Source organism: Trichechus manatus, unplaced genomic scaffold, assembly GCF_000243295.1.
Source record: "Trichechus manatus latirostris isolate Lorelei unplaced genomic scaffold, TriManLat1.0 scaffold00041, whole genome shotgun sequence".
Taxonomy (NCBI): Eukaryota; Metazoa; Chordata; class Mammalia; order Sirenia; family Trichechidae; genus Trichechus; species Trichechus manatus.
In genome coordinates, this window is record NW_004443977.1 from 15151817 (window position 1) to 15169325 (window position 17509).

The 17509-nt window shown below is 43.5% G+C and overlaps 1 protein-coding gene across 1 annotated transcript in view; it reads right to left on the minus strand.

Moving 5' to 3' along the window:
• Window positions 1-17276, minus strand: part of WDFY1 (WD repeat and FYVE domain containing 1) — a 50481-nt gene extending 33205 nt beyond the window's left edge. Inside the window, exon 1 of the mRNA XM_004376368.2 lies at window positions 17040-17276. Coding sequence (XP_004376425.1) covers window positions 17040-17176 — 137 coding nt within the window. The 5' untranslated portion in view covers window positions 17177-17276. The remainder of the gene's footprint in view (window positions 1-17039) is intronic.
• Between the last annotated feature and the right edge of the window lie 233 nt (window positions 17277-17509).

Genomic DNA, 17509 nt, shown 5'->3' on the forward strand with positions numbered 1-17509 from the left:
TTTTTTTTTTTTTTTAAGTTTAAGATAAGTACAACTGGTTTATGGGTATAGAAATCAGAATAGGGTTGCCTCTGGGGGAAAAGGAGGATAGAATGCAAAGGGCTATGAGGGAACTTTCCAAAGAAAGGGCAGGGCTCTATGGAGTTGGACACCTGTGTGTATGCATTTGTCAGGACTCATTCAACTATGCACTTAAGATCTGTACAGCTTACTCTATGTGACTGTTGTTATTAGGTGCTGTCGAGTCAGCTCCGACTCTTAGCAACCCTACGTACAACAGGACAAAACAATGCCTGGTCCCATACCACCCTCACAATCATTGCTATTTAAGCCCATTGTTGCAGCCACTGTGTCAATCCATCTTGTTGAGGGTCTTCCTCTTTTTCACTGACCCTCTACTTTACCAAGCATGATATCCTTCTCCAGGGACTAATCCCTCCTGATAACATGTCCTAAGTACATGAGATGAAGTCTTTCCATCCTAGCTTCTAAGGAGCATTCTGGCTGTACTTCTTCCAGGACATACTTGTTCACTCTTCCGGCTGTCTATGGTATGTTCAGTATTCTTCACCAACATCATATAGGTGATTAGACCACATCACATATAATTTGATTAGACCACAATTAAAAGAAAATAAAGACCAGATGTTGATTTTCATTCATCCAAAATAAATAAATAAGCTAGCACCACAATAAGCATAATGCGATTTTGTATGTGAACTGGACACAAGCCAGTTACCCTCGGTTAGGAGCAGCTGTTGTATACAACACGTCCTGTCTTCTGATCACTGTTGGAAATCCTTCTCTTCTCTTTTTCAAACATACCCTTCTCCCTCCTTAGATACTGCTACAATCTCCCACTTCCATGATTAAATCAAACCAATGTTAAGTTTAACCCCTAACACTCCCGCACTCTCAACAACCTATGGATTAAACACAGTTGCATAATTTCTACTAGTAGTATCAGAATTGTTTGTGTTATGTTCAGAACATTTCTCACTGGTTTAAGAAATAGTTGTAAAAATACACTTGAGTTGGACTGCTTACTACAAAATCAACAAATTCCACAGATTAAAAGAAAAAAAACCCCTACAATTCAGTAAATTGGAAGCAAAATCTACTATTCAGTAATTTGAAAGCAAACATAATAATACAGTTAGTAACATTTTACAGAGGCAAACTACTGAACATTCTAAAATGACATTAATAAATCATCTAATTGCCAAAGTGTTGAGATGAGATGGTTTTATTTTTACATAAACCACAATGTTTTCTGCCTAGATGAATGTCTAAGCTGCTCTCTCCACTGATATAAAACAACTTAAATTTTCCTTTAATATTCTGACAACTTTCCACCCACTCACCTAAACTCATTTTATGTTTTTCTTGCTGCTTATTCTACCCATTTTTCAAACAGATGGATTTTTTTTTAACTCCGAGACCATGTCAATCTGAAAAAAAAAAATATTTCCTTAAAATCAAAACCTTAGAAATACATTCATTCTTTGCCAAGCTCTGTTTTTAAGTTATTTAAAAACAATAGTCTGATATTTTTCCAAAAGGTACTTAGAAAGGAAATGTGTTGTTTCTTTCAGGGCTTACATAAATGTTTTTTAAACTTCCCCGTGCTATGATCCCTGTGGAGGACTTCAACCATCAATCTCCTTTGCCCTCCTAGTTAGAGAAGCACTGACTTACATATAGCTATGACATCCTCCATGGACAGATTAGAAAAGGTATCTCCACATGAAACTATGTCTATTGTTATGTACATGTAACTAGATTTCATGCATGCCACTACCATCACCTTATTTATCATTTTTTAGCATGGTAGGTAATGTATTTGTTTTCTCAATAAACGATATACTAAAGTTGGGTAGTATTTCTTGATTTTTACCTAGTTCAGATTGAAATTTTTTAAAAATGTATTGTTTTGTAGGGATAATCAAAGAAACAATTCAAAACAATAATGAAATGCCATTGCTAGGGCCCTCGTTATTTTGTGTTGGTATCGTATATCAGAGCTAACAACTCTGGTGAGCATAACACAAATAACGTGCATGTTATACGTTTTTTTCCAACTGTGCAAGCCTCTCCTGCTATTTTCATAAATGAGTTATGCTGCACGTTATACTGTGGGCGCACTATTTACATGGGCGCATTATTTGCGGAAAAATATGATAGTGAGAACCACCCCCCTCATTATGGTCATAGTAATAATAATAATAATGATGACAACAATAACAACAATAAACTTTGACTCAGACACTCCAGGCTTGGCATTTGATTCTGAAGAGATTATTTACAGAGAGAAAAAAAATTGAACGTTAAAAAAAAGTTCGTAAGAGCATTGTTCAAAGGAGTAAAAAATTGGAAGAAAATGTTAAATAATGAAATGAGTTACTGATACATTGACACAATAGCTTATGCAGTCATTAAAAAATATGCATAAAAAGTATTAGCCCAAGAGACAGAAAGGGCCACATAAACCAGAGACTTCATCAGCCTGAGACCAGAAGAACTAGATGGTGCCCAGCTACCACCAATGACCGCTCTGACAGGGAACACAACAGAGAGTCCCTGATGGAGCAGGAGAAAGATTGGAAGCAGAACTCAAATTCTAGTAAGAAGACCAGACTTAATGGTCTGACTGAGACTGGAGGTACCCCAGAAAGGATGGCCCCTGGATTCTTTATCAGCCCAGAACTAAAACAATTTCCGAGGCCAACTCTTCAGACAGGGATTGGACTGGACTGTGGGACATAAACTGATACTCGTGAAGAATGTGCCTCTTGGTCAAGTAGATACAAGAGACCAAAGTGGCAGCTTCTTTCCAGAGGTTGAGATGGGAAGGCACAGAGGGTTAGGAGCTGGTTGCATGGACATGGGGAATCAGGGGCGGAAAGGAGAAATGTGCTGTCGCAGAATGGGGTGAGCAATTAGGGTCACATAACAATATATGTATAAAATTTTGTATGGGAGACTATCTTGAAATGTAAAATTCATTTAAACTACAATTTAAAAAAATTGGCATAAAGACCATGGAGCCGTGAAAAAATGTTTATGTTAAGTTAAAAAAAGCATAATGCAAAATTATATAACTACCCTGTATAAATCTGGGCAGGGTGGGTGAGAAGGCAGATAAGAGCTGGCAGACACTGAGGAGAAAGAACACACCTGTGAGAAAAACAGAGACTTCGGCTCCTTGTGAGGGTTCCCCACAGAAAAAATGTGGAGTGCTGAGAATCAGGAGAACAGCAGGGTGAGCTGACTTCCCCATCAGTAAGCACTAATAACAAGCTAACATTAAACACCCTCCTTGTAACTCTGAGGCACTTAAGGACTTTTCTTGTCTAATGTTCTAGTATAGCTGTCTAAAATTCAAAGTGTAAAAATTTTCCACTACCTAATCAGCGTATCTGTTTAATCCTTACCACTGAAAGCAAACGAGCCTGAGTGGTAAAATAGGAGTCAAGTCTTTAGTGCTTGTGTAACCAGAGGTACCGGAGTCAGAGCTATTTCAAAGATGGTGGAGCCACTTTGTCTTGTTTCAGTAAGGTGGACCCTACGTGCCTCACTGAGGACATTAACTCTGTGATCTGTGCTGCCATCAACGTGAACTCATGCCTGGGTTCAGGCTTGTTCTATCCCAAGATGAATCTAGTAGGGGATCCTATGCATCCACAGAGGTCAGCGCACAGAGGTGAGGAAGCCCTGGTACTGAGAAGGAGAAATGGACTGGATATGTTCTCAACAGCTAGTGGTGACAGGGTGGACAGGGAGGGGTAGAGGACACAGAAGGAGAGGCCATGAGGATACCACTCCCAAAGGAGCGGTGAGTAGAGGACCAGGTGGACAGAGTGGAAAGACAGGGGAAGAGGGAAAGAAGACACTTCTGGAAGGCCCAGGGCTCTCTGGTCCTGAAAGATCAAGGCAATGAACTGTGCCTCTTTATAAACACGGGTCGTTAGACTGCTTAACTTCTTATAAGTTCACAGTGGTAAACTGTGGTGGCACAGACAATGCTACTTGTGGCATTCTATCGACACATATCAGAATTCAAGAAAAGTTTGTGATCTGTTGAAAACATGATGCCACATCCTGTGAGGTAGCAAAGATGACAGACATGACCTTCATTTTATACTTAAGGAGGCAGAAGCTAGCAGAGAGAAAATCCTAAAATTATACAAACCGCATCAGCACGGAATCAAATTTTCTGACTCTGTTTAGTTGTTTTGTCCAATTTCATTTCTCTGTTATCATGAAAATTCAGTTTTAGAATATTACTATGATTGTTAAAGTCGTGTGTCAACTTGGCTGGGCCATGATTCTCAGTGGTTTGGCAGTTATGATGTAGTTTGGCAGTTGTATAATAATGTAATCACTTCTATGATGAGATCTTATATAATGTGATCACCTCCATGATGGGATGTGCTGTAAGGAGCCAATCAGTTGAAAGGGCATTTCCTTGGGGGTGTGGCCAACATTCAATATAGGTGGATTTTCTGGCAAGGCTTGAGGGCTTTTGCTTGTTCTGGATCCTGCAGCTGGTTCCTGTTTGTCTAACCGCTGGTTCTTGGGACTTAAGCTAGCAGCTGACCTGCCATCTTGTCTGCTGATCTTGGGATTCATTGATCTGTGTAACCTGTGAGCCAGAGGCCTGCTGTCTGACCTGCCGATCTTCAGTTTGGCAGTCTGTGCCTTCAGCCTGACCAAGGGACTTGGGACTTTCCAGCCTCTACAATTACGTGTAGAGGGTCAGTGAAAAAGAGGAAGACCCTCAATGAGATGGACTGACACAGTGGCTGCAATAATGGGCTCAAGCATAACAACAATTGTGAGGATGGCGCAGGACTAGGTAGTGTTTTGTTCTGTTGTACATAGGGTCCTTATGAGTCAGAACCAACTTGATGGCATCTAACAACAACAAATGCGTGAGCCATTTCCTTGATATAAATCTCTCTCTATGTTTACACACTTTACTGGTTTTGCTTATATAGAGAACCGAGCCTAAGACAATCACTAAGGTAAATAAGTCAAAGCAAAGTAGGCTTATATGATAGGGAATATGTAGAACTTTTTTTTTTTTTTAAAAGGAGGCTTTTCAGAAAGCTCTGTATTTTATTCTCCCAAGCAGTAACTCCTAAACAATAAGGAAATATGAAGCATTAAACTACCTTTTTCCTCCCAAATAAATCCAGAGTATGGAAAAGCCTAGGTCGAACTTCAAAGCTCTCACTTAGCTGAAAGAAACTCTGATATCTGTACTAAATAGAAACAGTGATTCTAATAAAATCTCTAGCTCAAGGTCTAGATTTAGTCGAGTCCAACTACAAGGTGCAATGTATTTGTGGTAAAGAAAATGCAAAACATGCCCACTTCTCTACCCCTCCCTGTAACCATGCCCTTTACAATGCAACTTTGCGGTTCCTCCCATTAAGAGGTGTACTCTATTTCTCTACCTCTCGAATATGAGGTGGCTTAAGACTTGCTTTGGCCAATATAACACAGCAGAAGTGAGAGAGTGCCAGTTCTGAGACTAGGCCTCAAGAGGCCTTGCCTATTTTCAATCTCTCTCTTGGAAGCTTGCCTAGGTTATATGAACAAGGCCAGGCTAGCATGCTGGAGGATGAGATCCCACAGAGGGAACCTAGTTGTCCCAGCTAAAGCTACCCTTGATCAGCCTGCAGTTTGCTAAACCAAAACCAAACCAAATCAGCTGCTATCAATTCAGCTCTGATTCATGGTGACCTCATGTGTGCCAGAGTAGAACTGTGCTCCATAGAGTTTTCAAAGGCTGATTTTTCAGAAGTAGACAGCCAGGCCTTTCTCCTATGGCACCTGTGAGTGGACTCAAACCACTAATCTTTTGGTTAGCAGCTGACAGCATTGATCATTTGTACCACCCAGGGACTCCACAGGTAGCTAACCCTCAAATATGTAAGAAAGCAGCTAAGATCCACAGCGTTGACCCAGAGCTGACCACAGATGTACCAGTGGGCCTGGCAGAGACGAGACAGACAGTCCAGGTGACCTGTAGACTCATGAGCAATAATAAATACTTACAGAGTTGTTTTTATTTTAAGTCACTGAGGTTTGAGACAGTTTGTTACTTGGCAACAGATAACTGATACAATGCTCTATTCCAAATAAACAGTATACCTTTAAGAATACTTAGGAATCTGACCTTAAAATTAAAAATAAAAACAGTCTTTGGTATTTCCTGAGTACTAAGGATTATAAAGTACTTAATAAACAAAGAAACTCCACCAAAGCCTTAATTGAAATACATGGTCCCCATTCTGCACAGATGCTAATCTGAATCCTTAGAAATTGAAGAAGTTATTGGAAAAGCATAAATTATTACTCTTAAATACTGTGCAATAATATTGTTCATCCTATCTACCAAGGATAATAATTCTGCGTGTTCTTTTATCTTACTACAGTAGATTGTGGTACAATTAATTACTTAATATGGCCCCTCTAGTCGGTCTTTGGAGCCCTGGTGGCACAGCGGTTAAGAGCTTGGCGCTAAGCAAAAGGTCAGCAGTTCGAATCCACCAGCCACTCCTTGGAAACCCTACGAGGCAGTTCTACTCTGTCCTGTAGGGTCGCTATGAGTCGGACTCAACTTGACAGCAACAGGTTTGGTTTTTTTTTTTTTTTTCCAGCCAGTCTTTGTGACTCACACACAAAGATTGATTAGACCTATGCAAATAAGGTATATGGAACTCTAACAAAGGGATTGGTCAGTTTTGTCATCCTGCTAGGCTTAAAATAAGCCATCCCACCACCACCAAGAAAGAAAAGCCAGGAATGGAGTGCGTCTTTTAGATCCAGGATCCCTGCACTAAGAAGCTCCTAGAACCAGGAGACTGAGAGAGAGCTTTAACACCAAAGACGGCGAGAAGCAGAGGGAGAGAAACGGCAGCAGCAGAGCTAGGACCAGCAGGAGACAGCCTGGCCCACAGAGAGAGAAAGCTGAGTGGCTTCCGGCAGGTGGCTTACTAGAGGAGGAGGGTGCCTCAAGGCACTTGGTGGAGCTAGGTTTGCCAATGCAAGGAGCTAAAGCTGGGCTTACTGGTGGAATGAGGTGCCTCTGGGAACCTGTTGGCAGAGCTAAATGAGATTTGTAACAGTTGCCTTAGCAGGGCAGAGGTTGAGGGCCATAGAGAGGCCTGCATGCGGGCACAGCTGAAAAGAGGCTGTCCTGATTGAGAATCTGTATCCTGAGTGTTCCTGAACCTGAATTGTAACCTGTTACTTCCCTAATAAAATCCGTAACTGTGAGCATGGTCTGTGAGTTCTGTGTGACCATTCCAAGGAATTACTGAACTCAGCAGAGAGGGAGACACTGTCATGGGAGGGACGGTTAGTGTCTGAATTGGTAAAAAGGGCTGTCGAGAAGAGGTATGTCTGACCTCCAACTCACAGCAATCAGCCTTGGGCCGTTGATCTTGATTCTCCTTCCCCCTCGTGAAGTTAGAAGAGGTCAGACGCCTCAGTCACGCCTGATATAGATATAAGAAAAGTGAAGACTTAAAACCACAGTTGTGGTTAAGAATGAAGTATTTATTCCAGGAGATTAATGTTTGGTTTGCCTGATGATCAGAATAGGTAGAGGGGCTCCTTTTCATTTCTTTCAGTAATTTTGTTTGACTCCCTCGAAGAGCTAATTAAAAGTTAAAAAAATATATTTTAGGGAATCACCAATTCTATAAAGCCTCATCTACTTAAGCCATAATATAGCAGGAGCAAAGGTTCAAAGTGTGATTTTTCTTCTAAAAAGCACTGGCCCTCAAACCAGGAGGCATCTTTTGATATTCATGAATAATACCATTTTTAAAACTATAATTCCATGATAACATACATTCGGGTTCAATCATATAATTTTCCAGCATGATTACCTTGAAAACCGTGCCCACACTTTGATAAATAGACTAAAATAGCCCACAAGGGTCTCTGCAAACGCACAAGGCCAAGTTCTACCTCGCCTGAAACACTGGCATTTCTAAAACTTAGTATCTTTTAAAAGAAACCTCAATAAACACCCTAATCATTCCCAAAGGACTGATTTAAAGCAACTTAACCATCTTTAAGTTGTGTACTGATATATATGGGTTATTCGTTTAATCAATTAAAGAGAAAATGCAGATTTTGCAATAGGTTGCAAATTAAGCCCAGGGTCTGATTTCTTTTAAGCTCAGGGCAAATAGAAATTTCGAGGAAATATGATTTTCCAGCCCTGGTGGTGCAGTAGTTAAGAGCTATGGCTGCTAACCAAAAGGTCGGCAGTTTGAATCCACCAGTCGCTCCTTGGAAACCCTATGGGGCAGTTCTACTGTGTTCTATAGGGTCACTATGAGTCAGAATCGACTCATGAAGGCAGCGAGTTTGGACTGATACAGATTCAACAATCGCAAATGCAAAAAAGGCATTTTTCTTCCGTGGTGCTTTAATAACCTGCCAGTTCTTTCCTATAGGTTTTTGGTTTTGGTAGGTGACAGAAATGTTCTCAGATATACCAAGATACCAAACAATATCAGTAGTGACCAAAAAAAATACACCAAACTTGTTGCCGTCAAGTTGGTTCTGATTCTTAGGGACCCTACAGACAAGAGTAGAACTGCCCCATAGGGTTTCCAAGGAGTGACCGGTAGATTCAAACTGCCAACCTTTTGGTTAGCAGCCAAGCTCTTAAATACTGCACCACCAGGGCTCCTGTATCAATTCACCAGTGGATGTTTACGGAGTACCTGCTGGGTGCCCTGCTCTGTGGATGTGCAGACTATTTGGGAAGACAAAGTGAATAAACATGAAGGAATGGTGAATAATACCTGATCATAATCAATTAAGCATAATAAGTAAGATGTTACAGGTGAAGGTGGAAGCTTAAAAAAGGAGAGCGATTGATGGACTGGGGAGAATTATTCAATGGAGAAAGAGGAACTTGAATTGGACTCAGAAGGTAATTTGAATTTGGGAGAGAAGGAATATGGGAGACAGGGATTGGAATATGTGAGATAGGGAAGAAAGACTGTCCCCGGTGAGGGGAGATACATGAGCAAAGACATCCAGGTGGAAAATGTACAAGGTGTTAATGTGGGACACAGAGCATACGGGCTTTACAAAAACCAAACCCATTGCCATCGAGTTGATTCTGACTCATACTGACCCTACAGGACAGAGCAGAACTGCCCAACAGGGTTTTCAAAGAGCATCTGGTGGATTCGAGCAGCCTGAGCTCTTACCCACTGTGCCATACTGGCTTTACTGGACACTAAAGAACCACTGAGAAGTGAGAAATAAAGCTGGGCAGGGACGTTACAAAGTCCACAAAGTCCTTTTACAGACATGATGAAATAATTAGTTAATGAAAGGTGATAGGTAGGGGAAAGTCATGATAAAAACAGAGTCCAAGATAACAGCTTGTAGGACAGAATCAAGTAGGGCATCCTTGGACATGTGGAAGACAGTTAATAGGCTACTGGAGTAATCAAGGCTTAAAAGATGACCAGTGACCAGGCACTAGGTAATCATGGACAGGTGTGCAGAAAAGAGTTAGCATGGCAGGTCTGAGATTGCTGTCCTTAGAAGGCCTGTTTGCAAGGTTGGCCCTTGGCTGGCATCTGGGAACTTAAATTTGGAGAGGGTCCCCACCATTCCTTAACTCACAGGAGTGACTCACTGTACAAAAGGGAGTGGTTTTGTACAAACCTGTACAAAAAAAATGTGGTTTATGCTGAACATCTGCTTTCCTTCTGGGAGTCTGGAATTTTGGTACATGGTAGGTAGAGGGTGCCTATGTGAGCAGCCCCTGATGAAAACCCTGGGTCTCTAATGAGCTTCTCTGGTAGACGACATTTCACAAACGTTGTCACAATTCAATGCTGGAAGAATTAAGCAGGTCCCGCGTGACTCCACAGGGAGAGGATGCTTGAAAACTCGAGTCTAGTTTCCTCCAGATTTCACCCCAGGAGGCTTTTCCCCTCACTGATTTTGTTTTGTATCCTTTCACTGTAATAAATCAAGTCCTGTGGGTCTTCCCACAAATCACTGAACCTGGGGGTAGGCTTGGGGACTTCTAACACAGCGGGGGAAAGATTTATAAGGGAAAACTACTATGCCTGACATGACTTGTCAGTGACCAACCATGGAAATAGAGAAAAAGCATGACTCAAAGATAGTTATAAGCATTTAGGTTAGTAAGTAACCCCCCTAAAATGGTACAGTTGCAGTCAGGAAAAAAAAAAAATTTTACTCACACACACATAGAGTAAATACAGACATCTTTAGCTTTTGATAAGATTAAGGCAATTAAAAGGAAGGTAATAATAATAGCTAACACCTATACAGGGGAGCCTTGGTGACAGAGTGGTTAAGAGCTACCGCTCCTCACCAAAAAGTAAGCAGTTCGAATACACCAGTCGCTCCTTGGAAACCCTATGGGGCATTCTACTCTGTCCTATAGAGTCGCTATGACTCAGAATTGACTTGACAGTAACGGGTTTGGTTTGGTTTATGTAGTGCTCAGGAGCCCTGGTGGCGCAGTGGTTAAAGCTCTTGGCTGCTAACTGATAGGCTGTGGTTCGCACCCACCAGCCACTCCACAGGAGAAAGATGTGTCAGTCTGTTCCGTAAAGATTACAGCCTAGGAAACTCTATAGGGCAGTTCTACTCTGTCCTATAGGGTTGCTATGAGTTGGAATCGACTCAACGGCAACAAGTTTCGTTTGGATATACTGTAGTGCTTACTCTGTGCCAGGCACTGTTCTACGCACTTTACATATACTAATTCTTGTAATCCTCACAAAATCCTATGAGGCGGGTAGTATTATTAGTTCCATTTTGCAAAGAAGAAAACCAGGATACAGACAGGTGAAGTAACTTTCCCAAGGTCACAGGGCTGGGATTCAAAGCGAGGCATCTGGCTCTACAGTCTCTGTTCCTAACGATGCTATAAAAAGAAAATGATTGTAACACTGCAATCAGATTCCTTTAGGACATTTCTGACCATTGTCTCTAGTGCATTCCCACTCACGCCTCCTGCCTTCCCACTTCTTAAGTTTATTTTATAAAGCAAATCAAGAAGTCTACTTTTAGGCACTGCATGACAACTAAAATACAACAGTTAATGCCCTGGTTTTTTGTATAAGCTAACAATGTCCAGCTATGCCAGGTGTCTCCCTAAGTATAACACTTAAAAATCAAGTTGTTTATTTAGGATTATTTTGATGTGAACAATCTGTAAATAATTCCTTCCCTCCCCTAAAACCATCATAGTATGCTTAGAAACGCTTAAGAGAAACAAATCTGTTAAAGTTAAGTATCTGATATAAAGAGGAAAAAGACGCTACCAAAAGTTTTAAAAGTTGGTTTTCTGTAATCTTGGTTTACCAGCACATGTGCAAGATCTTAAAATATTTTCAAACATGTGAGACCTCTAGTTGTTCGAATTAGGCCAAACAACACTGAGATTCCTGCAGACCCCCATCTTAGTCTATGGGCCCCTGAAACAATAATATAAACATGCTCATCTCCAAAATCTAATTTTCAAACATGAAGACAGCAGAGCTACAGCCTTAACTACTTATTCATCAGGCTTTATAATAAAGTTTTTAGCTTTTAAAAATTGTAGCCTTCCACCAACAAACTGTGTAAATCTTTGGTGCAGTCCAAAGAAGTCCCAAAAGCAAACCTGTCTGGAGAATCAGCTCCTGCTGTCTCACCACATTCAGTTCTGTTCTAAAACTGAAGTCTCGTTTTCTGTTTCCCCTACCAGAAAATCAGATTCTGAAACTTACTGTGGATCTTCTTCTTTTTTTACAATTTACTGAAGAGACAGTCCTACTGTACTGATTCAATAATATTTTAAAGAAACTTCATGAATTTTTCTTCAACTTTCCCTGCCCAATTATTCTAGTTTCAAAGTGCAGGCAATTTAAAAATTAAAAATACTAGTTTAGGTTTAGTGGAAAAATAAATAAAAGAGCTTAAGGATTTATGACTCCAACAAAATATGTACAAAGGGGTCCTGCCGTTCTCTGTTAACCGCTCACAGCACAGTAACCCCTGAAGGTTTCTAACCACACTCAAAGCTCACTGCCTAAACCATTAGTTACCAGTGATTCCAGGTATGAGGGAATGAAACTTTGACATTCCACACTGATTTGATATTGTTTGGGGAGATTATTGGTATTTAGCTCTGTTACATATAGTTTGGTGTCATTGGGAAAGAGGAGAGTACATGTGAATGACCCTAGGCAAACATATCCCAGAAGCTGACAAAAAGAGGACAAAGTGTAAACTGTATTCTCCCTCAGTGGGTCTACACAGGCAGGCTGAGTGACGAATAACTCTCTTTTCATGTACAATAGTGGTTCTCAAAGTGTGGTCCTTTGGCCAGTAGAATCAGCATTACCTGAGAACCCACCAGAAAGGAAAACTTGCAGGCCTCAACCTAGACTTACCCAATCAGAAACTCTGGGGATGGGGCACTGTTTTAACCAGCCCTCTGGGTGATTCTCACGTACACCAAGTTTGAGAACCACCGCTCTAGAGGGACCAGATAAACGAGTACATGAAGCCTACAGCAGAGTTTCTCAACCTTGGTACTAATGACACTCAGGGCCAGATAACACTTTGCTGTTGGGTGCTGTCCTATGCATTGTAGGATGTTGGGCATCGTCCTCATCCTCTACCCTCTAGAAGCAAGTAGCACTCCTCCAGAGTAGTGACAACCAAAAATGTCTCCAGACATTGTCAAATGTCCCCTGGGGGAAAAGTCACCCTTGACTGAGAACCACTGGTCTAGAGTTTGGAAACGTGGACACCACATTCAGGACAACCCCACACCTTTAACTTTTCTGCTCAAAATGCTCTCAGCTAGTCCTCGTTGCTTTTAGCTTTTATAAAATGAATTAACTGCAGTTAGACCCTTTAAATGTTAAAGGTTACTTTTCTGAGTAGTAAAGCAAAAATGGTATAGAAAGTTGCAAGCCAATTTTTTTCAGACCCTGAAAACTAGTAGAAAGGAAGGAAGAATAATGGAATCATTGCTGCCGGAGGGTCAATCACTGGCTGGCACTGCCTGGACTCAGTTTCTCCAAATGTGCAGAAAGACAAGGTGCATAACGGAAAGAACTAGAGCCCTGGACTCAGATCTGGGTTCAAATCTCAGACCTATCACTTACTAGCCACATGACGTTGGGCAGTTGCTTCAATGGCTTTTGTGCCTCAGTTTCCCGACCTGTCAAATGACAATCGCAATACAATATGTATACTATACATTTCATAACACTCCCCGACAGGGCCTGGGATTGCACCTGCAACTAAATGCATTGCTGTTTCTGCAGTAAGACAGGTGAATATTCACACTGCATGAGATAAGCAAGGATTATAAATTTTGTCATCTGTTCAGGTCAAGTTTTAGCACCAAATGTGGCCCAACTTACAGAAAAAACAAAATGTTTGACTTTTAGAATGTACTGAATTTTGGAAATGCTGATAAGGGAAGATGGACCATATCTACCTTATGGGGGGATATGTGGATTGGATACTGTGACTTACGTATGGTCTAACTCTGTACTGGCAGAGAGAAAGATCTCAAAAGGTTGTTGTTGTTGGGCATTGAGTCAATGGGCACTCTTCATCCACACAGGAAGAAGAGGCTCCTTGAGGTGGGGCCGAGTCAAGGAAAGCAATCCCATGCACAATAGGATTGGACTGTTGTGATCCATAGGATTGTCATTGGCTGATTTTTGGAAATAGATCAAAAGGCTAGCTATTATTATTTCTGAAGTACAAACTGATCATGTCATTTGCCTTCTTTGAACTCTATGATGTTTCTTCACTGCCTGCAAATAAAGACCACGAGGAAGGCGTTTCCCAAACTGGACACTGGACCTCCCAGTGCTTCATTCCTCTCTCCTCCCACGCCTCCCATACTCTTTTGGCTCCGGCCACCTCAAAGGAACTGTGGTTCTTTAACCCCTTGTTATTCCCCCTGTCCTTTTCTTCTGCCTGGAATGGGAATGCCCATCCCTCCTTCCTTCCTACAGACCACTCCTCCGTCCACTAGGATCAGCTCCAATGACATCTTCTCTGGGAGCTTTCGTTGACCTGATCCCACCCCACGGAGCCTCATCTTCTCGTCTGTGATGCAGAGTGCCCAGGGCCATCTCTTTACTGCCTGTCCAGTGCTTTGGAAACAGCAATTCGGTATCAGCTGTCTTTCTACACCACAGTTCTAACACGAGGCCCAGCACATGGTAGGTGACCGATAAATGCTTGCTGGATGAATACGGGCAATCAGTGTTCTACTGCTCAGACAAACTGGTTTCATCAGGTCAGGAGCCATAAAAACCAGTGAGTCAGAAGTTACATGCAGGTAGGTACTGTGGTTTTTGATCTCTGTTGTATCCCCAGGGCCTGGAACTCAGTAAGTACAGCATTTCTGAAGGAAGGGTTCCATGCATATTTATGACAATGTAGAAAAAAAAAAAAAAATCATCACCATCACCAACAAAAATCACAGCCTTGTGTTTGCATTCAATCTCGCCAATTGTGGCACCTACTAAAAAAAAAGTCCGACCTTCTAGGAAGTTCTATGGACCTAAAACACAAACTAGAACCCAAGACGTCAACCGTCACTCTGCTCAGTGCCAGGGCACTGCAGAACAGCGGTGCCCAAGTGAAGAAATGAGCTGATCTAAGGCTCCCCAAGAACGTTTCAGTCCCAGGGCAGCTAAGTAATCACTTTGTATAAAATGTTTATCAGCACTGCTTGGAGCCAGTAATCTCTGATATGTAGCAACTGACCCAACATGCATGAATCATGAATAAATAGTTCACTGAATAAAGACTGCTAACTTTTATAATGTGTTGTTTGCACCTGAACTATCCTTTGCTTTTTTCCAGAACCCTTCTCTCTCACTCCCTTTCTGCTTACACAAACCCATACCCAGGACCACCAACCACTCCCCTTGTTGTTCGAGGTCAGCTACTCACAAGCAGGCAGGCAGAGACCACTGCCTGCTCACAATAAACTCACTATCTAGTTGGGAAAAAGGCATCAGAACAAAAATAAAATACAAAAGGTCACATAAAAACTGAGGACTTCAGGTTTTCTCTTCCCATTCAGGACAGGCCTTCAATGATACTTACTTCAAAATACATGACTCTAACTTGAAGAATGTAATCAGTGTCACTGAACTGTACATGCAAAAACTGTTGAATTGGTGTATGTTCTGCTGTTATATTCTCAACAACAAAAATAAATTGTATATATACATATACATATATAACACACATATATATATATACATATATATAATTCTAAAAGGCTGGACTCCCACCTTCACCTTTAAGAGAAAAGCTGTACCTTTCATCTTCCAGAAAGCCTTTCAACTTTTAGAGACTTTACCATTTAAGAACATTAACTCAACTAAGGAAACAAAGTTCCACTCAATAAATGTAAGTCATTTCCTCCAAATGTCCACCATAAGGCCACTAAAGTTTTAAACCTTTAGGGTTTTAAAAGTCTAAAGTCTTAAAACAAATCACAATACCACTCCAATCCAATCAGACAGCCCTGGGAAGACCAGAGAGCCAGCGTGGGGAGTCCTGGATTGCATTTCTGGCTTCACCAGTATCTCTCTGACTCGGAATAACTAGCTTCATTCCATGGGCCTCAGTTTCCTCTTTGGTAAAATGAGAAAACTGGATGAGATCAGTGTTTCCTAAAGTGTGACAGGCAAGATGCAAGATTTTTTAGGTGCACACAAGATTAATGAGTTTCACTTTAACAGTTATGTTAGTTTATGGCAAGTGATACTGGCTTTCCATTGATGTTGTGAATATAATACTTCCTGTTTAAAATAAATGCATTTAAGTAACTTTTAGACACTATTTAGTAAATAAGGGTTTAGGTGGTTCTAGCAACTGTGGCAAAAATAACTGGTCCGGGGCCTAGTACTGGGGAAAAGAGACATAAACCCCTGAGCAAGGAGAAAAGAACTAGTGGAAGGAATAGAGGGGAAGCTCCTGGAAGCAAAGAACAAGAATCTAGCGTTTATGCGTAAGGAGGAGGGAATTCCAGGTACAAGGACCTGAGGTAACTGGGCACTGCTCTTCCCTGGCTCTGGGGGCAGCAGCTTGGAACTGGCTCTGGGAGGGTTAATCCCTCACCCCGAGGTCCGGCACTTCCGAGCACCCGGGACACCCCGCAGGGCTATCCGTAGAGCCAGGCTGGGTGGAGGTCTCAGGCTGGAGAGCCCACAACGAATACGGGGTTCCCAGGCTGAGGGGGAGCGGCGCGGTGGGGATCCTGGGCTAGAGAAGGTGAGAGTCCCAGGCTACAGGGGCGCAGCGGGGCGGAGGTCCGGACTGAAGGACGCGCGGGGGGAGGGGGGTTGTCCCGGGCTGGAAGGTCGCGACGACGGAGAAGTGCACCCGGGCCAGAGGGTAGGGGCGGTGGTCCCAGACTGTAAGGATGCGGTGGGGTCCTCGGCTGGCTGGAGAGAACAGGCAGGCGGGGGTCTCAGGCTGTCGGGGCGCGACAGAGGAGGGGGTCCGGACTGGAGGGCCCGCAGGGGGTCCCCCCCTTGAGCAGCTCGGGGGAGTTCCGCGCAGAAGCAGCGCAGCAGATAGGGGGTCCGGGCTGAGGGCCCCGTGGTGGGGAACCGGGCTAGAGGAGCGCAGCGGGGCGGGGGATCCCAGGCTGGAGGGGCGCAGTGAAGTCCCTGGCCAAAGTGGCGCCACAAAGGCCGAGGTTCCGGGCCAGTGGGGCGGAGGCGTTGGTCAGAACGGAGGGCCCGCGGCGAGGATCCCGGGCTAGGGGCTCCCGAGGGAGGGTGAGATTGGAGGTCCCCGCGGCAGGAAGGGGGCGGCGGGGGCGTCCGGCCGCGTATCCCCAGGGCCGGGGGCGCCCCCACGCGGATGAGACGGGCTGCCGATCCCGCCGCCGCACACCCGGTCACCGGCCAGAGAGCGGGCCGCCCCGGTCGCTCCAGGCCCTGCACACGACCCGCCGGCGCTACCTGTCCTCGCTGGCTGTGATTACGCCGTCCTCCTTGGGGATGAGCAGCGCGGCCGTGACCGTGTCCTGGTGGCCCTCGATCTTGCTCAGCAGCACAGGGCGGCTGCTCTGAGGCCTGGAGTGGATCTCGGCCGCCATGTTCGCGCGGCGGCGACGGCGACGGCGACGGCGGCGGCGGTAGCCTCCCCCGCGGGCAGCCCATCAGCTGACAGCCGGGCGGGCGGGGAGGCGCGGGTCTCCCTTTGCCTAACCGGGCCTCTAGAGCGCCGCGCCGCCGTAAACTCCCGAGTGCTGCCGCCAACCGCCCGTATTGCCTGGGAACGCCACGCATAAAAAAAAAAACAAAATTACATTGGCCGGAAGAGGACCACAGTGGGCACCTAACGAGAGAGGAGAAAGTAATAAAGGTAAAAAGTAACGCCATTCACCCAATGGATTGGACAGTTGAAGAGGACGAGACATTATCCTCCA